The sequence below is a fragment of the Rutilus rutilus genome (genome assembly GCF_951802725.1).
Source record: "Rutilus rutilus genome assembly, chromosome: 16".
NCBI lineage: Eukaryota > Metazoa > Chordata > Actinopteri > Cypriniformes > Leuciscidae > Rutilus > Rutilus rutilus.
The window spans coordinates 25,395,090-25,422,127 of NC_140224.1; the positions used below are offsets into that span (position 1 = coordinate 25,395,090).

The 27,038-nt window shown below is 37.9% G+C and overlaps 1 protein-coding gene across 1 annotated transcript; it reads left to right on the plus strand.

Moving 5' to 3' along the window:
* The first annotated feature begins 514 nt into the window (after positions 1 to 514).
* On the plus strand, positions 515 to 26,105 carry etv4 (ETS variant transcription factor 4). Its single transcript, XM_084433554.1, has 12 exons — positions 515 to 895; positions 1,477 to 1,567; positions 1,800 to 1,847; positions 7,321 to 7,374; positions 18,074 to 18,203; positions 19,104 to 19,313; positions 20,165 to 20,451; positions 22,931 to 22,999; positions 23,567 to 23,614; positions 23,977 to 24,149; positions 25,026 to 25,127; positions 25,656 to 26,105. Exons 1-12 carry the CDS (start codon positions 839 to 841, stop codon positions 25,881 to 25,883), a joined length of 1,497 nt encoding a protein of 498 aa, XP_084289680.1. The 5' UTR covers positions 515 to 838; the 3' UTR covers positions 25,884 to 26,105.
* The last annotated feature ends 933 nt before the right edge of the window (positions 26,106 to 27,038 follow it).

Consider the following 27,038-nt stretch of genomic DNA (forward strand, 5'->3'; position numbering starts at 1 on the left):
GGGATTCTCAAGCGCCGATTGGCTAAAAGAATGCAAGCTCTGCCCTCTGTTGTTAAACGTTGAAACTGATTGGTTGGGATTTGCAGAGAGGTTTCATTCATAAGGCAGGACAAAGAGAAGAAATTTGAGCTCTTGAAAGAGAAAATCCACCAATCAAAATCCTTCAGACTAAGCGAACATCCGACAGCAAGAAAAGCAAGTTAAAGTCAGCAGTATGAATTAGTAAAAGTGATTTTTTTTTCTTTAATCAATGCACTGTGGCCACACATTAACCCACTAAAATTAAAAAGTTGAGTTTTATTGCTGCCTGAAATTTTCAAATCTAACTTACAGTGATCCTGCAGAGAAAATGGTGTTAGAAATTAAATTATAATGACAAGCTAAATGAATTAAAACAAATTTTTGCAGCGTATAACATCACTTAAATCTATATAGATAATATAAAACAATGTAAAGTTCCGTTCCTTTCAGGCCAGTGGTGAAGAATATCACTATACCAGCATAAACGTGGCATATACATCAGTTAGTTGTCAGATTATACGTGTAAAATGTTTTCACCCCACAAAATCCATTGCAAACTCTTTAGACAATAGCGTCTTGCCTCAAATGAGGCAAAGAGCAGGTCTCGAGCTGTCCAAACTGTGATTTAGCAGAGACCAGTGTGTGTTTATACGCACGCTGGTGGTTTTTTGTGAATGGAGCTCATTACGTATGCAGCCTTCTCGCGCTCCATTCACAAACTGCTGCTGCTGCTGCTGCCTCTGTCCGTCTTCCTTCCCCTCTCAGTCTGCGTGGATCTCATTAAAACACAGCCTAAATGACCACAAACGGTTAAGGCATGGATTATAAGATGGATGGATATCTGGACCAGCAAGTGCCTTATACTTTAGCTAATGTGAGTATGGCTATATTCACTTCAAAGCTTCGTTGCGCTTCACGCGGGGATGTTGTGCTGTTTCTCTGTCGTCGTTGCATGTGATTTGTTTTAAGCAAGCGCTGTTGGTTTGAAAACTGCTTTCAGTTTGGGCTGAAACAAAGTAAAACTGCCTACAAAATATTGTACTTCTCCACATGTTGTACGTTGTGCTCAAAAGGTAACGTTTTTAATCCTTTCAGCAAAAGCTTTTCTCAAATTTGAATTCTTACTTGAAAGGAAATCACAACTTCCCTTTTCAGGATGCTTGAATTGTCAGTATTTGCTAATGTAAGAGGCAATGCACTGAATTAAGTTTTTATGTTGAATGGGCATCATCCTAAACTAACCAATGACAAAAAAAGTATTTAGTCTTAACAGTATCCTGTGTTTTTGTACCTTGTCACAGTGCATTGTAACAATAATCACTTTTACTATTTCTTTATTTCTTTATATATTTTTTTACTTCTCTATAAATATCAACCCTTTTCATTATGAAGTTACACTCTTCTTCACTGTGTGTATGTATTTTTCACTTACATAATGTTGTTTCTGTTTTGTAGAGGTCGCAAGGAAATGGGCCCCTAAATAGACTGTTGATGGCGACGAAAAGGAAATACATGGACACCGAATTACCCCCTCAGGAATCTGAAGGTAAAGTAGCAAGCAAGTTTAATAAATTTGATATTTTGTTTTATCCACACTGTACCAACAATAGTCAGGACGGTGTCAGTAAAAAGGCAGATTTTACAAGTGAATGAGTTAATATATGTTGGACTTATTTTTCTTATAGTTAGATAAACAAATACATAAAAAAAATGACATAAATATGTGTAGTTCATAAAAGAATAGATCAGCATGATAATGACTTCTGTTTCTTTTTTAGATCTCTTTCAGGATTTAAGCCAACTTCAGGAGACATGGCTCACCGAAGGTATGCGCCTATTCTAAGCATTTATTGTGTCTATATTGTAATAAATATGTCCCTCTAGTGGCAATGGGCTTGGAAATGTCACATGAGGACATGCTATAGCAAGTGCACACTGCTCAGTGAGATTTACACTAAAACAATAGCTAGACTATGGCTTATTTGCCCAAATAAGGCAGAACAGCAGTTACAAATAATTCATGTTTTCAGTTTAGAAGTTCAGAAACAATAATCTTTTTAACAGGCGTGATACAGTATTTAAGGCCTGGATTTTACGATTCATTTTGATGTACGTCAGGGCAATCGTCGTGTCAACATAATAGTGGCAAATATGTTGCTTGTGATAAATGTACAAAAATGCCTTGATTGCACAATGCTGCTGGTTACATTTTATAGAAAAATCCCAACAAAGGCTCTTAAAGCCAGTACACCCAGGCAAAGCAAACAAACAGCATCAAAGCTAGACAGTCAGGAGGCAAATAGTTGAAATGAACCCTGCCAGAAACAATTTACTGTGTACATGTCAGAGTGTGGAGAACACAAAGGCTGCTCTCAATGAGACCGGGTGGCTGGAACCCTGCTGTTTTGAATGAATTATACATCTGTCCCATAGCAGCAAACCCTCATATGTATTTTAGGATAATAATTAAGAGGTGAAATGAATGCAATTAAAAAAAAAAAATGATTTTGTGCACATTTAGCTTATGAGAATGTTTAGCCTTAGTGAGAATGTTAATGCATAATTTTATCTTATGCTCATATCTGAAATTAAAACAGCCTGGTTGTAATTGCATACAGTTATATGAGATGGCATATGGCAAATACGGGATCCAAGATCCAAAGAATGAATAAGGGAGATAACAATAGGACAATATTAGGACATTTTCATTTAGTCTGGAATACCTCAAAAAGTACATTGTGTCCATAGTCAAACCAGAGTTCTCAATAAACTGTGTCATCCTCAGAGCTATCTGCTATTATTATGCAGGGTCAAACTGTGAACTTCACACATCTGTCAGCAGACAGAGAGGAGGCAATGACCATAAACTAGAAACAATAGAGAATCCTCTTTGACTCCGCAAGTACACGGAAATTTAACAGGTGAAGCACAATCACTTGTTGTATTAGTCAGTTGTAAGTCACTTTGGATCATTCAGTGTCTGCTAGTAGAAAAGGAATAACACTTTACAATAACAAAATGATTTTAGTGTTTGAGAGTACAGAGTAAGAACATCTTTATTGGTCACACACACTTGGTTTTTAAAAGCAGCTACATTTTTTTGCTGGCCATGAACTTTTTTTTCCCCTTTCATCTGGTTGGAGGGAAAGGCTTATAATCAGGTGACTATGATGAGTAATTCATCATATTGTTAAAACAACCACCGCTGCAGGGATTTTGCACTTTAAAGGGAAAGATAAAACATTGAAGGAAGCCAAAAGTTGTTAATAGAAAAGCTTGTCCAGTCATGTGAGTATTCTTTACATTTTAAGACAGACCGCCTGGCTCCTCCCAGGATCTGCCGAACCAAAAAAAAAAGTCATTCAGGTTCCCTCAAAGAAAAAGGAAACATGTCTCCATGCATGCACAGACAAACTTTGGTCTTGTGCTGACTTGCATTTCAAAGCCCTTGACAAGATATTCCTGGAAGCCCACTGACACACACACACACACACGGTCTGATGCGACCACGTATGCTTTCGCATACACACGCACAGACTAAATACTCAGAGAAATCGGGTTGGTTTCAATTAAAGAGCTTGAGGGACTCACATTAAACTGTTTTTTTTTTTTTTTTTTTATCTGTCTTAAAATTGCGTGTGTTCCTTTTCAAAAAAAGTTGAAACATGTCTAAATGATTTATTGCATGATCTGGTGGGCCAAAATAGTGGCTTCAGCTTTGTCTCATAAAAACAGCCTTACTAATCTTCCTCGGGGCAGAAAAGAAGAAAACTTAAATGGCTCTAATATAATTACAGTATAGCAACAGGATAAGAGCAGCATCTATGAAATTAATGTAATTTCTTTGAGCATGCTCAAAGGGGCATCAGTACTGTTTCCGTCACACAGGAAGTGCCAGATTAATGTTAAAGAGATGGATTTAAATCTCCCATCGTTCTGGTTTTTGTGTTTATGGTCGGCTGGCTGAAAGGGGAGAGGGAATACGTCCAAGAAAAAAGGAGTATGTTGAAGTTTCAAGCGTCTTTGTCATACACTAGTCCACATAACTAAGAGCTATAAATAAGAGGAATAAAAAAGAACAGTGGGCAAAAGAGGAAGAACTTATGTTTCTTTTGCTCGTGCCTTTATTGAGCCAAAAACACTGACGATCTTTATAATAATTTCATTTTTTGGCACTACATTTATCTATTTTTTTCATTATTATTTATTATCATTATTAAATGCCAATTTAAGGGTATGTTTTGTGTTGCTTAGGAAAGTTGGTTTGAAATAGAGCTGAGAATAAAGGCCTGTTCACACCAAAGACGATAACGATAAAGATATAGTTCTAAAAAATGTTCTACATATAAAAGAACAGAAGACTCTACACCACAACTATGAAAAAAGAAGAAAAAAAGAAGAAGAGCAAAATGACTATGACAGGAAATTCAAGCTGCTTTCTTTAAAGGCAACTCAATGTGGCTACTTTTATTTATTATTTTATTCATAAGCATAAAAACAGTGACTTGTCCTGCCTTTTTGTCAAACTGTATTGAGTGGCAATCCTTGGAATTATATTTCATTATTGAACCATTTTGCAAATATACAAATGCACAAAAAGTAGAGTCAGCAAAACCACATATTATTATTAATACCCTTTATGGGACATCATTGATTGTTACTGTACATTATTATGTAATCGGTATGCAAGACATATCCATTGCTTTCGTTTGTGTCTGGAGATTTCACCTAGCACAAGCTTTAAAGAAACACACAGCCATTTAAAGCTCAACAGAATCTATTCGCATTTAATTTGTCTATAAACACCTAAGAAATGACTGTACTCAATGGCAGGCACATTAATCTTCTAATCGTATGCACGCAACGTGAAGAAAAGGTTCAAAGCAGTCTTTTCCTTGTCTGAGGCTCGTTAAACTTTAGGAACTGCACTCTTCTTCTATACTTTCCCTTACCCTTATCTTCTCTATTCTTTTTCTTGCTCCCTTTCTCTCCACAAACACTTATTGCATGACCTTAAAAGCCAGCGTTCAAAGACTTCAAAGCAGGTGATGAATTCCAGAACACTTCACCAAGCAGAGCTCATCAACATTGTCTGAGAATGTCCTTCAGTTTTTTTTTTTCTATGTGCGCAGGAAGAGACGTTTAGTATTAACGCTACACTGCTACATTTACTCTGAATCGTTCCTTATTCTGTTAAAACATGCTTACGATGGATATGCGAGGTAATTGGCTACATCAGCTTGAAAGTCTGTAAATCCATCAGCAGGGTCCGGCTATAGTGTTGGCGATGAGGGGGAGGACATCACTTCTTGTGGTCTGACATTGATCACCATTTTATGTTTGAATAAGGCCTGTATGATACAGATGTGTGGGAGTGCTGGACATGCAAGTTTTGAACCAAGTGAATTTTCAATGCAGCATTTTTATCTTTGATAATTAGGTTGCAGGTTTAGCATAATGATGCTCTTTTACTTCTAAATTTAGTCACTCCAATCAAGTCAGTCCTTCCACATGCCCTCGCTTTAAACAAATCACTGCCTGTTATTTTAGGTTGATGTTAACCTGGAGAATTAAAATAGAACTGTATCACTTAAAGGTATAGCGGAGGATTTTCTTTTTCCGGGTGGATCATCAAGACTATTGGTCCTCCTAAGTGTCAATCATTCTGGTGATATGTTTACGTAAGGCCGTCGTACGTGCTCGTGCACACGATTCACACAATGGCGTGCGCTCAAAACACAGGTTGGGCTTCCCACTGATGCCTCAGTCGCGAAGTTTCTACTTGACAGGTAAAGTTTGGCATGCTATTTGGAGAAATCCATTTAAATTCACTGCTAGTAAAAGTTAATGTAAGCTATGATTAGCTCGTGCATGCTCTCTCGTGCACATGTTTAATAGGCGTTCCCTCTCGGGAGCAGGTAGAGTGTTGCGCATGTGCATTTTTTCAAAAAGTGGAGAGGGCGGTTCTTTTTATAAAATTCGGGAAAATCCTCCACTATACCTTTAATTAACAATCTAAAATGTGTATCATTTTTTTTTCTTCTGCTTTTTGTCATGTCACTTAAGAACTAAGGGTACGTTTACACGACAACAATCTACTTAACATAAAAGTTTTTCTTTCGTGTTTTTCACGTACAAACAATGTCAAAATAATCCCTGTTCACATGGATCCGCGAAAACGTCAAAAAACGCTGTATTATGCATGCCAGACCAGTAGTTAGCGATGTCACTTTGTAAAGAAACACTATGCACCTATAGGCTGAACACAATAGGCATGTGCATTATCGTTTTAACAAATTCGCGTTTTTGTAGTTTACATTGAGACGATAACAGTATAATTTTCAAAAACTCGTTTTCATGCCTCCAAACCGGCGTTGTCGTGTAAATGAATGGCCAAAACGCATAAAAACCCAGAAAAGGCACTGGTGCTCCTTCAAAAAAATAAATAGATTCAATAATTTTTTAAAATATTAATATAGATAAAGCTGAAGCAGTCAGAAATACAAGTAAAAAAAGAAACAAAGAATACAAAAAGATGCAGAGAGCAAATTTTGAAGAGTAATAATAGCCCATCTACCGTTCATCTGATGGAATTCAGCAGTAATCAAGATATCTGCACACACACACACTCAGTGGTGATATTGATCTGCTGCCTGTGGAAAAGTGCTGGCACATGGAAAAGTGGAGGTGAAGGTCACGGGCTGTCCAGAGGCAGTAACTCAGGTTTCACATGCAGGGATGATGAAGGGATACATAGGCTAGGCTAATGGACAGCCCATCCCTTCATCAAATCACGATGTCCATTTTGGGCTATGTGTGCTCAAGAAAAATGACTTGGTTTGAAGGCATATTTTGAGTCTGATCTCTGAGTCAACGATGCAAAAATTACGAAACACAGGAAACCATCAATAACATTTGAACCCTAATGGTATGTTTGTGGTCAGAGAGAGAAACCCCAAATTGGTCAAACAACATATTTAACATTAAAGTATGAGGTTGATACTAAACTATGGTTTAATTATACTAAATTATAGTTATTTATAAATTCAAATTATTTTACTTTTTCATTTTTTTTTAATTCATTTTTTATTTTCCACAAATTCCTCCCAAACAGAAACAGCACTTCTAGAATCAATACTAGTTCTATTTAGGAAAAGTGCATCTCTACTTTGTGGTAAAACTTCAGTAATATACTGGGTTTCAGAAGAACTTCATCAAATAATATAAAGAGATACACCTATTTAAAATTGTCATTATATAGTAATAATGCTTATTTTAATGTTTTGGTGGTCTCTGCAGCTCAAGTTCCTGACAACGATGAGCAGTTTGTTCCTGACTTCCACTCAGAGAACTGTAAGTACAGCATCCCTTTTGATTTACGTCTTAAGCATGAACATTTCTGAACTTGAAACCCGAGAGGGTGAGAGAGGTGACAAAAACAAAAAGATAAAGAAAAGGAAGTAGGTTTGTTCTCCAATTATTTGTCCAATAAGTGACTGATTGACAAACTGCTGGAGGCTGAGGCGTGGAGGTTTTCAGGAGAATCGTCCTGTTCTCATGCTCTCTGTAACAGAAACACTCGATACATAACCTGCTACGCTTACACTGACGCATTTAGATGTTCATACTAAAGAGCACCTTCCATTTGCATGTGCCTGAAAGACTCAATTGAGCAGCCAAGGAAGCCGGTAAAAGATCATTCATGAGTCAAGCACAAAGATTCCCTTTTTGTGTCCGTCAGAGGTGTAAATGGAAAAGCAAATTCCTGTACCGCGCAACGCAAATGCCGCCTTTTCAACTGCTTTCCTCATTTTGTTGTGTCTCCTGTCAATGGCGTGCCGGGCTTTGTGGTGAGCGCTCTGTAAACACTTCCCCTTGAACCTTTTGTTAGAGCCATTCACAACATATTGGGTTGGGCCTTTACCACTCTGTTATGGTGACATTTTTTTCAAAGGTTGCAAAGTTTATGGTATGAGTCAAGATCTTGTTTTTTTCAGTAACATGAACTGGTCCGTGGCTTCCTAAAAGACGCAGGCCAGTCGCAATCCCAAAACTCATGTGTGCAAACAGTGTTATAGTACCCCATTCTAGATCTGACCTCAAGTGACAGATGCTCCCCATAACATATTGTTCTTGTCTGTTGTGCAACAATGAGGGGGAGGAAGTGGAGATGAACTCTGGGGCAGGAAAGGGTCATGTCTACTTAACCCCATCAGGACATAACCAATCACCACTGCTCTTTGCCATTGACAGCCTTTCCTAATACTCACAGAGGAGATGGGAGTTCAGGCTGACAGGCTTGTCACATTAGTTAAGTGGAGCAAAGCTTTGAGTGACAGCAACACCCGCCCTTTCATTTAGACGTAATGGAGTAATAACTCACGAATTGGTCGCCGTTTGAGGTCGCTAGTTGAAAAAAATTCTTGAGTTGAGAAGGCAGCTATAAACATAAACATATTCTCCCACGTTTGTGGTCTCTATGGTGTGGGTCAGTTTATGCCACCGGCTAAGATCCAAACACAGCCTCCTCCCTATCGCTTGGCTAGGTTCAAGATTACCATGACACTCAGGTGAGTCAGATGTTTTGCTAAACCGTGCCAGCATGTTACGTTTCATAACTGTCTCTTGGCCTTTTGTCTGTAAACACATAAGGGAAAACAAGATACATAAAGCCAAGAGTTTGGTTGTTTTGCCAGTCAAGTTGTTTCCCGTCTGGGCACGACCGCGGGTCTGAGACTACGGGACAGAACGGAATGCCAGATTAAAGAAGTGGGGGAGGTGCTGGACATGCTGTTGTGCAACACCTGCACATCTGGAAAATCTATCCCCATCCCTCTCGTTTTTCCACATTGAGAGTCTCCATTTGGCGTAACTGTGACCTCTTGTTTGTCATTATTAGAGATGGAACTCAGTTATTTGGTTGAACGGTTCTACTTGGTTCATAAACTTGGCCTATAAATGTGAACATGAATAGTTCGACTAGTTAGGGAATCATTAGCACGTTAAACGCTTTAAAACGACTCCTTTAGGCTTTAAACTAGACAGTGCAGAGGTGCCACAGACAATGAATCAGAACAACAGATCACAAAGCAAACACCAAACTTCTCATAAATTGTAATAAAATAAAATTGTACATTTTGTCTTTTATCATTTGTCAAATAATAATTGTGAACGTTGAATTTTTTTTACATCTAAATAAAGCAAGCTCCCCCCCCCCCCCTTTTCACGTTTTTCAGGTGGAAATAAAACAAGTTCATATAGATTTTGTTATTTATTGACTTAGTAATTAATTTTTTCTACTCAAGTCTGTGAAATATACACATATACCGCAACAATTGTTAATATTTCAAAATCTCTTTTTACTATAGATTAGTACAAGGAGTTTTTCTCCTGTTTGTAATGGCACTCAACGAACAGGATTCTTTCTCTCCTTTCTCTCATTCATGAAAATGCCCAAGAACAGAACTGACTCCACCCTCATGGTTCCTTTTTCTGAATGGAGGTTTTAACCCCACCCCCATCCTGTTTCCCCTCCAACTGTACTGAAATGTGATAATTTAGGCTGCCTTTTCTCTCCCGTTCTCTCTGTCTCAACACTGAGTGTTCCAAGATGTGAGTTAATCCTGCAAATGCTGTGTTGTGAGAGCCATTGTTTGGTTTTGTGCCTTGTAGTAATTATATAGGAAGTTGTGGCTATAAATCCAGTTCCAGAAAAGAGAACTCTACAGTAAAAAGAGCAAGAGAGATGAAAACGCAAGAGATGTGCAAAGGGATTTCTAAATTTACAGTCCCTAGCTTGTTTGTATTGCGTTGCCCTTCCGTTAGCTCTCTCGACGTGTCTGATATATCACTGGATCGTGCTGTCGTGCTCGCCCTCCCGCCCCTTCTCAAACAAAATATGCAGCTCTACAGCTTTCAGCTTTCCAAAATACAGCTGCTATGCAACAAAGTCTGCAAAAACAACCTCAAGAGTGCCAGAAATGTACAGAGACCAGTCATTCTACCCCATAGAGGGGGCCAGGCTTTCCTCTTTCACTAACTTTTTGCAGAGAAACGAGCCACACGCGTACACACACACCGACACACGCGCACATTTAAGCCCCACGTTTTTTATGAATGGGCTGGTTGTGAGGGACTGGCTGAGGCAGCACATTAAGAGAAAACGGAATCTCCATTCATGATTTGGACTGACTGAGAGCTGCGCTCAACACAGCCGTTACAGAGATGTTTTTCCTCTACCTCTTCTTTCTTCACCCTCTCTCTCTCTCTCTCTCTCTCTCTCTCTCTCTCTCTCTTTCTTTGTTTTTTTTTTCTTTTTCTGTTGCTTGTTCTTTCGTTTTTCTGCTCTCTTTTTGTCACTCTTTTTTCTTTCCTTTTTTGCTCTCTCTTTTACAGTTTGCTCTTTTGCTTGTTCTGTTTTCTAAGGCTTCACAATATGTGCATGTTACAATTATTTATAGGTTTTTTTTTTTCAATAAGTTTTTATTAATCTCAGTTCATGTTCATTTATAAATACACGACTGTTCCAAAGTGTGTGGTCAGTGAGATTTTTTTAAAGAAAAATAGTTTATGTATTCAGCAAAGATGCATTAAATTGATCAAAAGTGTCAGTCAGTAAATACATTTATAATGTTACAAAAGACTTATTATTGTAAATAAATGTTGTTCTTTTTAACTTTCTATTCAATCCCGAGAACTAAAGTATCACAGTTTCCACAAAAATATTGAGCAGCACAACTGTTTTCAAAATTGATAATGAGAATCACCAAATCAGCATATAAGAATGATTTCTGAAGGATCATGTGACACTGAAGACAGGAGTAATGGCTGCTGAAAATTCATCTTTGCAATCGCAGGATTAAATTACATTTTAAAATAAATTAAAATAGAAAAAGTTATTTTGGTGGACAGTAACAAAGTACATTTACTTGAGTACTGTACTGTTTAGTGGAAGGCTGCTCCTTCCCAAGTGCCGGACTAACAGACTTAAGGACTCCTTTGTCCATCATGCTATCAAACTATACAACTCCTCACTTGGGGGGAGGAGGAAATAGGGCAGAGAGGATAACACAACACAAGACAATAGAATACATATACATATACACATATATACACACCTGGACTTACATTATGCTTGGTCACTATATCATCATAACACTGGACTCAACACTGACTCCTTTTAAAATAATTTATGATCATGAATGTTATATGTAAATTTATATTGTTTGTATTGTTAAAATTTGTACTGTTTGAAATTTGTACTGTTTTTGTTTCTCTTTTTTCTTTTTGCTAAAACTGTAGCTGGAACTTTCAATTTCCTTGCGGGAGTCATCCCAAAGGATTAATAAAGATAAGTCTAAGTCTAAGTCTTAAGTACACTTTTTGAGTATCTGTACTTTACTTGAGTATTGAGTAACATAACATACACACGTCCACACACATCAGAGATTTCCAGCGCACTGCGATAGACAGTGTTTGGAGACACTGAGTCTTTTCAAGGTAAATAGTGCAAGTCATTGGTCTAAATCACTTCGCTCAGTCCATTGTTTCAGCGTAATCTTAGGGCAGTTCTGCTGAAATGCAACGCGCCACGTCTCGTATTGAAAAAGCAATGGTGGATCTATTGATCCAGGGTGATCTCAGGAGTAGATCAGGCACCTTAAGAAAAAAGCTTGAGTGTTTCTTTATCTCTCCCTGTATAATTATGATATCAGCCCAGATGGGACTCAGAGAGACAAGTCTCGGTAGAAATGTATTTCTCACCGGCTTGACAGAAATTCAATGAGCAGGTGTTATCTCCCTTCGGAGATAAAAACGTCTCTCTCTACACATCTCCATTCTCTACAGAGTTCATTATATAATTTCTGCAATGAGCAGAAAATCAATATATGCATTAAACATTAAGAGCGGACTGCAATATAGTGATGGCTGATGAATGTGAGGTTGAGAGTTTGATTACTCTTTCCACATGAACGCACGCATAAAACACTATCATGTTGCCATGGATGACATCATTCTATTGCGTTTACAGATTATGGTCATCCACCTTTCGCATTTTCACTTTCATCTATGTTTTACCTAAGTTAATCTTTTGGTAATGGTAAAATATAGCTTAATGATTCATTTTTAAAGGCGGACGGTGCATTTCTTTTATTGGCAAAGGATGTCATAGGGTTTCATCAGAAAAATGTTTTATCCAATCATAAAGGGAAGTGATACCGTGTGGTTAACAGAAACGTGTCGATGTCATTCAGACGTCTTCAGCCAGTCTCATCCACACCCAATAACGATGTGACATTTACTACTCAAAACACAAAAAACATCCAAAAGCTGTGCAAACAAAGGACGTATTGAGAGCACACAAATTTAGCTTCACACGAGACTCAATTTATCCTGTCATTCAAGTTTGTCAACAAGTTTGAGCTACCAATAGCCGTCTGATATCCAAAAGGGAAGTTGCTGATACTCTGAAGTGACAGTCCAACCCAAGAAAGCATTTTTTTTATGGAAAAACCCCTGGCCAATCACCATCTGAGAGAAGCCAGAACTTCCTCTTTTGTTTGCGTTCTCTTGCTTGCACTCTCTTTCATTCTGATGGTGTTGACATGGACACCACATGTCCGCCATGTGTGGCTGTACTGTGCTGAGATGACAGCATTGTTTCTGCAAAATCTCTAGCTGAAAGAACAGTCTTTTCTATCATTCTTGTCCCTCCCCGGACTTTCCAATGATCATTTTAATAATGGTGGATTTATATAAACCTACTCAAATGAAAAAATAAAAATAGCTTCTTTTCTACTTAAACCAAAAACCACTTCGTATCTTTGTATTGTTCACCAAGCCATTATACACATTACCTTTGTACAGTTATTCAGAAGGGACATATTAAATGAATCACATGTCAGTAAAAAATACATTTATAATGTTACAAATTATTTCCATTTCAAATAAATGCTGTTCTTTTAAACTTTGTTTATCAAAGAATTCTGGAAAAAGAGTATCACAGTTTCCACAAAAATATTAAATAGCACAACTGTTAATTTATAAATGTTACTTGAGCATATTAGAATGATTTCTGAAGGATCATGTGACACTGAAGACTGGATGACTGCTGGAAACTCAGCTTTGCAATCAAACGAATAAATTACATTTTAAAATGTATTAAAATAGAAAATGCAATTTTTATGCAATTTTTAACACTATTACTGTTTTACTGTATATTTTTTATCAAAAAAAATGCATTGGTGCACAGAAGAGACTTTTTTTCGAAAACATTTTTAAAAATCTATATGATTGTTTGGGTACGTTTACACGACAATGATACTAAACGAAAAAGTCTTTCTTTTGTTTTTTCGTGTACAGAGAGAACGACTAAAAAGGGTGTATTATGCATGTCAGGCCAGTAGTTGGCGATGTCACTTTGTAAAGAAAAACCAAGCGCTTGACAATAAAAAATGCGCGTGACGTCACCATTTCCACAAATTCATGTTTTTGTAGTTTACATGAAGACGATAACGGTTTCGTTTTCAACCGCATTTTGAATCCCGTTTTCAAAAGTTTATGTTTTCAGACCCCTAAAATGCCGTTGTCGTGTAAATGAACAGCCAAAACATAAAAAGTTTTCCGTTTTTAGTTGAAAACGGTGTCATGTAAATGGCCGCTTAGACAAAATAGTTTAGAATATTATTATTGGCCATAAAAGTACCCTAAGCACTGCAGTGTCTACACTGTAAAAAAAATCCCGTTGTTTTTTCGGAAAAAAACTGGCAGCTGTGGTTACCAGAACAATACTGTAAAAATCACATCAAACCGTAAACATACTTACGGAGTAACATGTAAATTTAACATTTTAAACATGTGAATTCAACATTCTGTTGAAGTATTAATATCTGTTTTGTACCATAGTATTACACTGACAAACCAACAATCACAACAGTAATGAGAGTCACATAATTAATCAAAGCTAATCTCAAGTAGTTCTTCCACAAGAAAGTTAATATTAACAAATAGAAGCTGCACAGTGTCATTCACACTAACATTAAACACCATCACGGTAACACACATGAAATTTAAAAAATACAATAAACATTAATTTAACAACATTAAATGTAACATAAAACCCTAATGTAATAACTGATTATAAAAAACTAAGAAAACTATGACGAAACATAGTTATTTCAACAAAAATACATCAAATGTGAAGTGTCACGCAGGGAATTGTGGGAATGTCAACTTACGTTTTTTCACTTTAAATGTACATTAAATGTACCGTTAGATCTATCACAGTTATTTACCGTATATAGTAAGGAAACTTTCTGTTAACCAATTAACAGTTTTTCACTGTAGCATTTTTACAGTCTTTTACTGTTAAAATCACGATCATTTTTTACAGTGTACAATTAGGGGTCGTTTTAAGGACTAGAATTCTGTTTTGACATTCCCAAATGAATTATTATAAGAGTGACATTCTGTTTTGCGATGCTGTCACTTTTATTTCAATTAAACACTTGATGTACTCCCTATGACAGGCTGTACCTAAAAGGAATCAAGCAAGCTTTGAGAGCCGTGTTAAGTGGGCTGCCCAAAATCAATACTGCCATTTCAACCTTTAAGCCATTCAGACATAATTGGCATCCTTGTTGTTCTTATTGATTTGTCACTGTTGGTCTCAAATGGACAGTGGGAAGCCAGGTGGCATCTCTTCACTGACCGTCAGACTGCTATCATAATCTAAAATCCGATTTTATCACAACATCAGCTCATATATCAAATGCGCATGAAGGATTCGTTCACATCACACCAGACTAAAGCAATACGATAATCCTTTGTTCTGTGTTTTTTATCAAACAGTCTTTGCATAAAGACTCGTTCTGCTCAGGATTTGTGTTTTATCTGACGACAGGCCACAGCAGTCACATTCCTCTGGTACGATATGAAAGGTTTAGAGTCTTGAGATATTATTACTCAAACTTTAGCTCATTGTACCTGTTGAGTTGATACGGTTGGCCTCAACTGTAGCTGTCATAAGCTGAACATTTCCAGGATGTGAGCCTGACATGAATATACAATACTGTCCAGATGATCAGCAGAGTTATGGTTTAACTCAGAAACAAAGCTGTCCTGTCTTAACAGTGACTGAAATCTGATTTTCTTCATCCAAAGCACTGCTCAGACAATCCCGATTTCAACAATGGTACTTTTATTCTAAACAAATGTACTAGTGATTGTACTAGTTGTACTTTAACACAGTCTCGGAGGACGATCCCCAAGAGCGCTTGGCTAAAGCCACCATACCTCCATCTGTCACAGCTGGTGGATCTTTTTTTTGTTTGGGGCAGGGGGGTATCGGGGTCCTGAGATTTGTTTGTGGTGGGAGTTGACTGAATGGCCCTCCATAATGATCCCCTACTTCCTAAAGCACTCAGCCATGACCATCACCTTTCACCCCTTATCCTTTGCACTGAATCGTGTTATTTACATATGTAAAGTCCAGCTCTCACCTCTAGCCCAGCCTGTCTCTAAAGGCTCATCCTGAATAGAGACACTCTTGTCGTTTAGGTACAATGCTACTGGTTTTTCACACTTAGATGTAGCTTGAAGGGAGGTGTGAATGTTAAATACACTCGTTTGTAAGGAGAGCATTATTTAAATCTACATGTCGCCAGATTTATAGCCTTATGTGGCAGATTACATTCACCTGAGGCGTCAAACTCATTTTAGGTCAAGGACCGGAATTCTCATTCTTTTTTTTTTTGGTCAAAACTTTAATGTTTAAGAAAACGTGCAATTAATGCTTTTCTATCTAGAGGATAATAATTCAGAATAAACTTTGTGTTTTAATAATATTGGGATAAAACAAAAGGGAGCACATATCATTTATGAATTTCCCTAATCAGAGGCTTTCAAATTAATATAGGGCCTATATGCAAAATTGGTAATTTAGAGACATTAATAAAAAAAAACATGACTGTTCTAGGTTGAATAACTTCAGTATACTTTAAAAAGCCATATGAAAACAGCTTGTTTTAATTCAAGTCCAGTTAGTCCAACAATATTTTTGATAATTTAAGTCATTACAGTAAAATGTCAATATGAAGTAAATATGAAGTCATTATATTAAGTCAAATATGAAATCAATAAAGACTTTGATGAGTTGATTGAGTCGATGAAGACTCAATGAAGAAATATGAAGTCATTATATATATTTATGAGACCAGAACACATATACGTTTACAACCCTCAACCCACCTCTTTTTTCTCGAGAAACTCGAGTGGTTTTAGGGAACACTGATGTAACCTTCACATGAATCGCCAGGAGAGAAAGCAGAAACTAAGAGCTTTGGGCAAATCACACCAAATAAAGAACAAGAGCTTCCTTCATTGTCAGATCTCTGTTTACTCGACTGCCATGAGTCTGTAAACTCAGGGAGATTTAACGACAGACGGATATGTCTTGACAATGTTACACGTTCCCGAGGTGTCCCCTTTTGAAATCCTCGTTTGGTGCTCCATCCCATTTTAGTGCATTTAGAGAGGAATGATTCATTACATTAATAGAGTGGTTTTAGTGTCTACAGTGATTTTATGTTCGTAATGAATTTCTAAAAGAACTTGCAGCCTTATTGATCAAATGAGCAGTCCATTATAAAAGCATTGTATTGATATAAGATTTTTTTCAGTCTGTCAAATCTTTAAATATTTTATATTCAACTGACATTTATTTTTATAGCGCTTTTCACAATACATATCGTTTCAAAGTAGCTTTACAGAAAATCCTTGTGTCTACATTACAATTTAGAGTGATCTGTTATCAGAGGTGACTGTGTCCAAGTAATGCATTTCAGAAATGTATATAGACAAATCACGCAGTTAGCGTTAAGAGTCTGTATATACTGACTCATTACTCATTCTGTTCAGATTTTGTCTCTTTCTCTTTCGATTTAAGTATTGCCTTTGAGAGGGCAGGGCGCTGTGCTGCTGTGTTACAGTATTTGAAGGCCTTTCCCCCATTTTTTTCTTGTTTTTGTGAATGAAATATGCAATTACCTGGGCTTGGGTTTCAGCAGTGCCTGTTCTGTCAGGTCTGCGCCCACGACAAATCAACACATAAACAGCCATAAACACAGAGCTGCTGCTCAGCTGGAAGAGCACAGCTGCTGCTGTTTACCCTGAGCGGCCCAGAAAAACATCCTGTACCGTGCCGTCTTTGAGCCTGGCTGCTCCCCTCCAATAATAAACAGCACTGCGGTTTAGACCCAGACCCCACGCATGCTGGGCGGCTCCTCTGCTACTCCTCAACTAAATGCCAAAATCTCTAAAAGCTGGACTGAAGAAACAGAAAAAAATTCTTATGTAAATGACCAGCTGTTGATGCGTTTATTAAAGACATACACATTTAACCGCAGCCAGTGAATGTTCTGTGCTTTGAAAGGGTTGAAGGAAAAACAAACAAACCTGGAAATAATTATGAATCTAATGCACATTAATAATTAAACTAAAATGATTATGTCCACTTTTCAATATTGATTAATGGAAGTGATTTAAAAAAAAAAAGTATGCTAGTGGATGCTTATAGTCAAGTCTAGGGGACAATGGCCTGGTTTCACAGACAGAACTTAGATTAAGTCAGGATTAGGACTTGGTTTAATTTGGACATCTTTTATAATCTTGCATTAGAAAAAACATTACTGGTGTGCATCTTGAGACAAAACAATGACATATTTTAAGATATGCCAGTGCAAGTTGCTTTCAGTTAAACCAGCTCAAACATGCATTTTAGTCTGGGACTAGGCTTAAGCCTTGTCTGGGAAACTGGGGGAATACATTTTATGTGTCAGCTATGGTGGAGTTAAGCGATAACGTTTGCATGATCTACTGCCCTTATATGGCTAAGGACAAACTAAGCCCTTTAAAGTAATTGGAATACAAAAATGTGTATCTTTACTCTAGATTGTATACTCTTGTTGTATTTTTAGAACAGTGTGTCATTTCTCTAGACAGGAATTGACTGGAATGTTGTTCATTAATGAACCTGTTTCTCTGTGTATCGCAGCAGTGGCATTCCACAGCCCGCCTGTGAAGATTAAGAAAGAGCCTCAAAGTCCAGGTTCAGACCCAAGCCAGTCTTGCAGCCACAAGCAGAGCTTCAGCTATCCCAATGGAGAGCAGTGCCTTTACACCAGGTCAGTCAAAAGCCGGAGGCTGTTAGATGCATCTCACACGATTTGATACTTTTATGACTTAAACAGGTGTTTCTTCATCTATGGGCTCTTTAGGCCTTATGGACAATAAGCACAGAAAATTGATTCTTAAAACACACATTTCACACTATAATGCAGGGTTCCTCATATCCGGCCCCGGGGTTCACTGCCCTGCAGAGTTTAGCTCCAACCCTAATCAAAGACACCTGAGCAAGCTTATCAAGGTCTTTACAGTTAATTACAGGTAGGTAAGTTTGATCAGGATTTGAGCTAAACTCTGAACAGTGGCCCTCCAGGGTTGGATTTGAGGAACCCTGCTATAAATGTCTTAATCTATATATCAATATATATATTGATTGTCTTAACAGTAACGCACAATCTCTGAAAGTCATGAACACTTCCACCACATTGTCATTTCTGCATCTCAAATGATGCAATGTGTTTAATAATATTCTGTGGTGGAAACGTTTAAAAAAAAAAATTATTAATAAAATGGCAAACTTGTCTTGCTATGGCTAATGTCACATTTTATTTAATTAAATACAATTAAATAATATTATTTTTACACATAATTGGAGATAGCAACAGGGTCAGAATTTGTGTAGAAAATTATTAGAAATCCTTTTTTTTTTTACATAAATATAATAGTTTATGATTGTTTCACTCTTTAAGATCATTTACAAATTAATAATCGATATTTTATTTAGCATTTTCATATTTTAATAATGAAAGTCACATGTGTAAAGCAAAAGTAAAATCTATACTCTTGTATGGTTTTAATGTGGCCTTTATTTAAAGAGAAAGTCGACAATACATCAATACATGATCTAAAACTGTAAAGAAATGCATTGTTGATTTTGAAAGTGTCTGTGTGCCCTGCAGTGCCTATGAGCAGAAGAGAGCAGCTGTGGCAGCAACAACAGCATCAGCAGGAGGATCTAAGAGCTCTTGTCCCGGGACACCCATGTCCCCTATGCAGCATTACTCCCCTAAACCAACAGTGGGAACTCGGCCGGAGTCAGGGTACATGAATTCACCCTCAGCTAGCCAATCCCACGCCTGCCACAGCCACAGTTACCCCATGAACCCCAGGTAACAATAATGATAAAGAATGTGTAGGTGTGTCTACTTTTGAGGGATTTGATCTGCATTATATATCTGTACCATATCAGTTATGGGCTGATAAACTAAAATCAGTGATTTTGAATACTACATGTGAATCCATTTAGATATTTCATTGTGAATGCTCATTTCTTCTGTTTACATTTACATAAAAAGGTGGTTAAATTTAATATTTTTTTAAGATGTGTAGCAAATGAATGACAAATTTAAAATGATTGACTTTAGTTTTTAGTGCTTATAATATTTATCGTGTTTATAATATGTGACCCTGGACCACAAAACCAGTCACATGGGTCAATTTTTTGACATTGAGATTTATACATCATCCGAAAGCTGAATAAAAAAGCTTTTTATTGATGTATGGTTTGTTAGGATAGGACAATATTTGGCCGAGATACAACTATTGAAAATCTGGAATCTGGGTGCAAAAAAATCAAACCATTGAGAAAATCGCCTTTAAAGTTCTCCATTTATTTTCGTTATGTTTTATATATTTACGGTAGGAAATGTACAAAATATCTTCATGGAACATGATCTTTACTTAATATCCAAAATCGATAATTTTGACCCATACAATGTATTTCTGGCTATTGCCACAAATATACCCGTGTGACTTGTGACTGGTTTTGTGATCCAGGGTCACATATTTAAGTGATTATTAGTATTGGAATTTTAATATCAGTGCACATTTGTGAGTAGTAGTAGCGTTTATTACATTTTATAATAAAAATCAAAAGAGAACAGTTAAGAAAGCATACTTGCATTGTAACAGCGTTTTTTAAGAACCTGTGTGATAATCAAAGCTTAATTTCCCCCCCCAGTTCCAGGTTCCCTTCCGGCTCTGCAGAGATGTGCCCACCATTCTCTTCCCAAGGCCAGGCCCTGCAGCGCATGCATCCGGCCCACACCAGCGGGGGCGGAGGCGGCAGTTACCATAGGCAACACTCTGACCCCTGCTTGCCTTATCCTCCTCAGCAGAACTTCAAGCAGGAGTACCTGGACCCTCTGTACGACCGAGTGGCCCACATGGCCGGGACACATCCTCAGAGGTTTCCTCCTGCCCATATGATGGTCAAACAGGAACCCACTGACTACACTTACGAACCTGGTACGTGAGTCAAAAAACATTCTGATGAAACAAAGTGAAGTAATTAGCTTTGAAATGATGTCTTCTTTCCTCTCTCTTCCTGGATAATTAAACCACATTAGGCCAGTAATGTAAACAGTAAATTGGTTGACAAACTGAAAAGTCTCTTTTTTTAAAGAGATTTTGTTTGTTCTTCTCTGCTTCCACATCCACTGACACTTTGCAAAGGTCTCAACAGTGTTTCTGTACTTCTCCCCGCTCCTGCTCCTTCACCCCTCCCCTTCTGCCTGTGTTCTTTGAGAGGGAGGGAGGCATAGGAATTTCATTGAGAAAATGGAGGGCACTGGAAAGACTAGAATCCCCAGCGGAGCGCTCGCGGGTGTAGGGTTGCAGCAGCGGCTTCCTTTTTCTGCAGGCAGATGAACTCATAATGGAAAAATGAGCGTAGCCTCAGTAACCCGAGCCCGTGCGCCGGCTTGGTCGACCGAGCGGGAGGTGTGTGTGTGTGTGTGTTTGTGTGTGGGGGGGAGCTGTGTTGTAGCCGGGGGGGGCTCAGGCCATAGACTCACAACACAGGCGAGCTCACCTCCTCCCACTCGACTTAGCGACTGACACAGGGTCGAAACACAACACCCTACGCAGGTCCAACTTATCAGTGCTCTGTGAAAGACTACAAACAACAGTGATCTAACAAACACTGCACATAGATGAGAATAAATAACAAAGTTACCAGTTCAACTGATTCTTTAAATGGGGAAAAAAAACAAAACAAGCATGACCTTTTCTGGGTTCTTTTGTTCCCTCCTAGTTTTGAGGTAGGCCTACAAGTTGTCTTTTTTGTGCCTGTGTTGTTATGTTTGACAAAAACTAAAACTAGTTTTTTGTCATTTAAATAAAGCTGGTACTAAGTACTAAAATGACTAAAACTGAAATAAAAACAAATTAAAGCTAAAGCAGTATATACATAATAATACTAAAATAACACTGTTTGGTACTAATGCCACTGAGAAAGGCTGATATTAGGCAGATTCATACTTGCTGATATGTGGCAACTTTGGATGCGATAGTCTGGAACAAAAGGATGTTTGTGTGAGGACAGACCGCCCTATCTGAGGTGGAGTACAGCATGTTATCAGTAGATTCATCCCTGCCCAGGCCGCCGCTCTGCTGCAGACAAATGCCAACATCAATATGAAACCAAAACCATGAATAAGAGACACTTTTATAAGGCAAAAAGTGCTTCTTAAGTAAATATTTGTGTTTATATTTTTATAATATTAATTATTATAGTATTATTATTATTATTATTATTTCAATTCGAATTTTCCCCAAATCGTGCAGCCCTTCCATACTGGGCTACGTATCCCAAAATCTTGAGCTAAGTTGATTGACTGGTGGCAAAGGTCTGCACAATCAACTTGGGCTCACAATGCTTTTGGGAAACGCAGCCCAGTTTGTATCAGAAGGGGTCCAGTGACAGTGTTTCGGTTGAAAATGGAATAAGTTACAACCCGACATCTCTGTCAACACTGACATTAATTTGAGCTCTATCATGTATGAGAAAAGTGCTCTAGTCCCTCAGAGCTCTTTCTCCCCTGTGACATCTTATCATGGCCTCTGCCACTGCATTCTCCAGCCATGAATCATGGCTCCACCTCACAAACTAACCGTTTCTTATTTATCCAGTACATATAGAAGGAGAGAGGGGAGACGGGGAGGTGGAGGGGTTTGGCAAAGACAGTTATAAAGTTGATTCTGGCTTCCTGCAGTACTGTGCAAGATCCACTGCTCTTTACTGCCTAAAAATAAAGCTGCCGACAGGTGATATTATGACAAATTACTTTATGACAAATGGACCTTTTGTCCTTGCAGCACTCAGTGGCAGAGGTTATCAAATCTGTAGATGCACCAGCCTCACACCCTACAGAAATAGTGCCTAAAGAGGACTAGCAATGATTAGCTGGGTTCTCAAACATAGCGAGCTGCCTCGCTGCCGACTGCCTATATAGACAGCTTCCTCCTAAGGCAGCATATCCTAACCACAACATAACCACATGAGCGACTGTTTTGGAGTTCTCTACATAGGCCACGAATCACACAAATAGTGCTTCATACAGTAGAGCAACTTGAAATTGACTTCAGTAGTGATAATGGTGATACATACCTTTCAGGTTCAAAGTACTACTTTATGTAAAATCAACATTTGTTTAGTCTTGTCCACCATCTTGGATATATTTTTTTCACCCATCGCAATTCTGAAATTGCCTTCTTTTCAGTATTAAATGAAACATGTCACTTTTTTCACTTGTTTTATGCATTCTGTGTAGTCTGTGAAGAATATGTGATGCTGCCTTAGAATTCAGCTAAAGCTGGGTATCTTAGGAGGCAACATAATCAAGATGATTACCAGGCCTTAAAATGCTGCCTATATGCATATAGGTTTTGAAATCATTTGCATGCATCCATCACTGAGGGTCACAAGTTTGTGTTTGCCCTACAGATGTGCCTGGTTGCCCATCCATGTACCATCACAACGAGGGCTACCCCAACCCACAGCACAACAGTGAAGGTAAGGACATCTAGAACATGCCACTCTAGTATGGTTCTATGAATGTACATTTCACTCACTCACAACACGTCAGGATTGGCCGATACTGTGCGGTCACTGGCTAACCAGGCCAGAGGGGCCGTGTTTCTGTTGGCATGGACATTTGTTTCTCCCTTGCCTAAAGAATTCCAGGGTAAATATTACTACTGGAAAAGACGAGTATTTTTCCTGAAGTGAAGAAAAATAATCCTTCTCTCCGCTCGCTGCATTTGCAGCACCATTTTGGGTATTTTCAGTTGTTAGCTGATCTCTGTAATGAGCCATTAGATATAGAAATGTGTGTACATATGTGTACATAACTGAGTAATAATAATAATCAAGAGTCCATGTTTCCCATTATAAGAATTCATAAATGTCAATTGAAAAACAGTTACTGTATTCATAGATCTCAATTTGAAAAGTCAAACAGGAGAATGCTTGTTATTATTAATGACTGCCATTAATACATTAGCACAGTATAACTGATGTGGATCGTCTTTGTATCCACATTAAACCAGTGTACTAATTATTCCCTTGTCCTGTCCTCAGGCTACATGTTTGAAAATGATTCCCGCGTTGTTCCTGAGAAATTTGAAAGTAAGTCTCACTTGTCCAGATGTTATTTTCTTTCAGCTAGTATTAATTTCAAATACAAAATCTCTTCAAATGCCAATCTCAGTGATGCAACTAAAACAACAATTAGATTAACTGTATACATGGGGTCCAAAAGTTTGAGAACCCTACCGAAAATGCATTCATTTATTTATTTAAATAAATTACCAGCATCACAATTAGAATGTAAAGTTTAATTAAAAAGTTAATATGAATTTCTCTGACGTTCGGACCACACTGTATAAATGTTTGCAATTTTAGTTCAAATCCTTATCACCATGTGTCTTTATGTTAGATAAAACAGTTTTTAGATCTAATTAAATGACAATTTCTTTACCTGTGTTCAGGTGAGGTGAAGCAGGAGGGGGGCGGTGTGTTTCGTGAGGGTGCCCCGTATCAGCGCCGTGGCTCACTGCAGCTCTGGCAGTTTTTGGTAGCCCTCCTCGACGACCCCGGCAATGCGCACTTCATCGCATGGACCGGCCGTGGCATGGAATTTAAACTCATTGAGCCAGAGGAGGTAAACATAAGGCTTTTAAGAGTTATCAGGAGGCGAAATATGATTTTTATCCAGAAAAGCAATTGATCATACAAAGATCTAAGAGGAAAATATGAATATAGGGTGTTTCAGATCAATTCGATGCAGTGTTTATTCAGCTTTCTCAAACTGTAGAGAGAATAAACAATGGGTTTCAGAGATTTGCTTGCGATCAGCTCACACTTCCCCAGGGTCTAAGAACACATCCACACAATGGCAGTTTTCCATTAGCTGCCATGCATTATTTACCCCACTTAACAGCATAGTGAAATAAAATGGAGAATGGCTCCATTACCAAATATTACAACCTTCCATTTTGCTGGAGTCTAAGCACACCGCAGTGGTCGAGACAAGAGCGTTAACCTCCTATTGTCTGTGGTCAGTAGACGGCTAAATGGCATGACTCAGCAAACTATCATGCAGAGATGCATCCATCAGTTCTGCTCAACTGTACGTATGAATCATTCATCACAACCAAAGTTTTACTATCGCAATTAAAGCGTACAGTCAAACAATCAGTTCCTCAAATGTCAGCAGACCCACAAGTTCACTGGCCCAAGATGGAGCAACAGTTTTTCTCAAGGACCCTCAAGTTGAACCTTGAAGTTTAGGATAAAGAAGTATTTCCTCTAGGTTTGACAACTAGCAGTTTGTGCTAATCGCCGTGTGGTTTTGGTCAGAGTTTAGTGGTAACTTGGTTATATAAAGGAGAACTGCATTATTTTGTAGGGACTCGCCCTTCCTTTTCATAGTTCAGTGTTGTACAGTCACCAAGGACCTCTTGTGCTCAGATTAAGGCACTGCAGTACAGTCTTTTCCTGCTCTTATGGTTTGTATTGTCTTATTTTGATACTCAAGGTGGCAAGACTCTGGGGGATGCAGAAGAACCGTCCAGCCATGAATTACGACAAACTGAGTCGCTCTTTGCGCTACTATTATGAGAAGGGAATTATGCAAAAGGTATTGTTGTTGCATCATCATATTTTATGGTTTCCTATGCCGTTTCAACCCTCACTTTGAGTTGAGACTGACTTTATATTTTGGGTCCCAGAGACTCCAAATATAGAGTCCAGAATGATTTGCGTAAAACGAATAATAATAATAGCCACATTTCAAAATTAGCCTTTAAGGATTCAAATGTTCCTACACTTTTTGAAATGTAAATTTCATCAAATAAAGTAATGTTGTTTCTTTTTGACACCAGCGGAAACACACTGTACAATTCAAGTACAATATTACAAAATTAAATCCAATCTAGGTGTGTACTTCTAAAGTATGCATGTGCATCATGTGAAAATTCATTGTTTTATTTATAAACTATAGACCCCAAACAGAAAAAATAATAGTTATAATCATGATTTATCAACCTTATACTTCAATGTTGTTATTGAGATGTTAAAAGGGGGTCCTAATTATTATTATTGATTATGAAATATTGAATTTTTATTGTTAGTAGTATTATTTAATTACTCTTTTTTCCCCCCCTAGGTGGCAGGTGAGCGTTATGTTTACAAATTTGTGTGTGAGCCGGAAGCACTGATATCCTTGGCTTTTCCTGACAATCAGCGGCCAAGTCTGAAGGCGGAATTCGAGCGCTACGTCAATGAGGAGGACACGGTGCCGCTGTCTCACCTCGATGAGGGAGCGTCTTACCCTCCCGAACCAGCTGCCACCAACATGGGCCCTCAGTCCTACTCCAAAGGCTACATGTACTAATGCCACGATATTCTCCCAAGTTCCCCATCCCAGTTTACTACCCGCTGCACCTATTGCACATGCCCACCCCATCCACTTGTATATAAGGTTATGTTTTTTTTTTTTTTTTGATTAAATTAATCTCATTAGGGACTCTGCATTCCTCTCACTTCTGAGGCCTATCTAATCTAAACACATTACTGTGGTTCAAGAGATTGCTTAATAAAGACCCAATATTACTACTATACCATCAGAACAGTCTCAGTTTCTTATGCTTGCAACAAATGCAAAATGCACAAAAGGTTTACCTGTGACTTTACTAGATAGAGACGAATTAGTAGGTTGTTTTCATCTGGCTGTGCCCTTTGAGCATGTGAAACTCATGCAAACCATTCCAACTTCATCTTTCGCGCTATCGACTTCAGTCTTTGAATGATTGACAAGCTGACAGACACATTCTGATTGGCTAAACGAAGAATCTCACCGCAACCTTTTAAAGGAGTTATTTCATTGATAGCTTTCACAGAGAAGTTAAGTATCATTTTCCAAACAATGTCATAAAAGTTTCCCAATTGAATTACAGAAGCTTTGAATAGACAAATAGCCATGTGTACTTCTTTTTTCACAAATAAAAAATGATTTTATTTTCAGGTGAAGAGATTTTTATTCCTTGCAATAATGCAATTGTATTATTTTATGTATTGTTGATCCAAGTGTAAATGAGAGTCAAGGCTTCCCTAATTAAATAGCATGTTATTCACTTTTTTCCCCATTTACTTATAATGCTATCCTGGTTTTATCATTTATTCTACCATAAACATTTTTTTTTTTAATGTGAACTATACAACAGTCAGTTTTATTAGGCACACTTGTTCAACTGCACGTTAATGCAAACATCTAATCAGCTAATCACATAGCAGCAACTTTAAGCATGTTGACATGGGCAAGAAGATCTGCTGAAGTTCAAACCAAACATTGATTTAAGTGACTTTGAACATAGCATTGTTGTTGGTGCCAGTCAGGCTGGTCTGAGTATAGAAACTGCTGATCTGCTGGGGTTTTTACGCACAACCATCTCTGGGTTTTCAGAGAATGGTCCAAAAAAGAGAAAATATACTGTGAAAATGCCTTGTAAGATTGGGCAGACTGATCGAGCTGATAGAAAGGCAACATTAA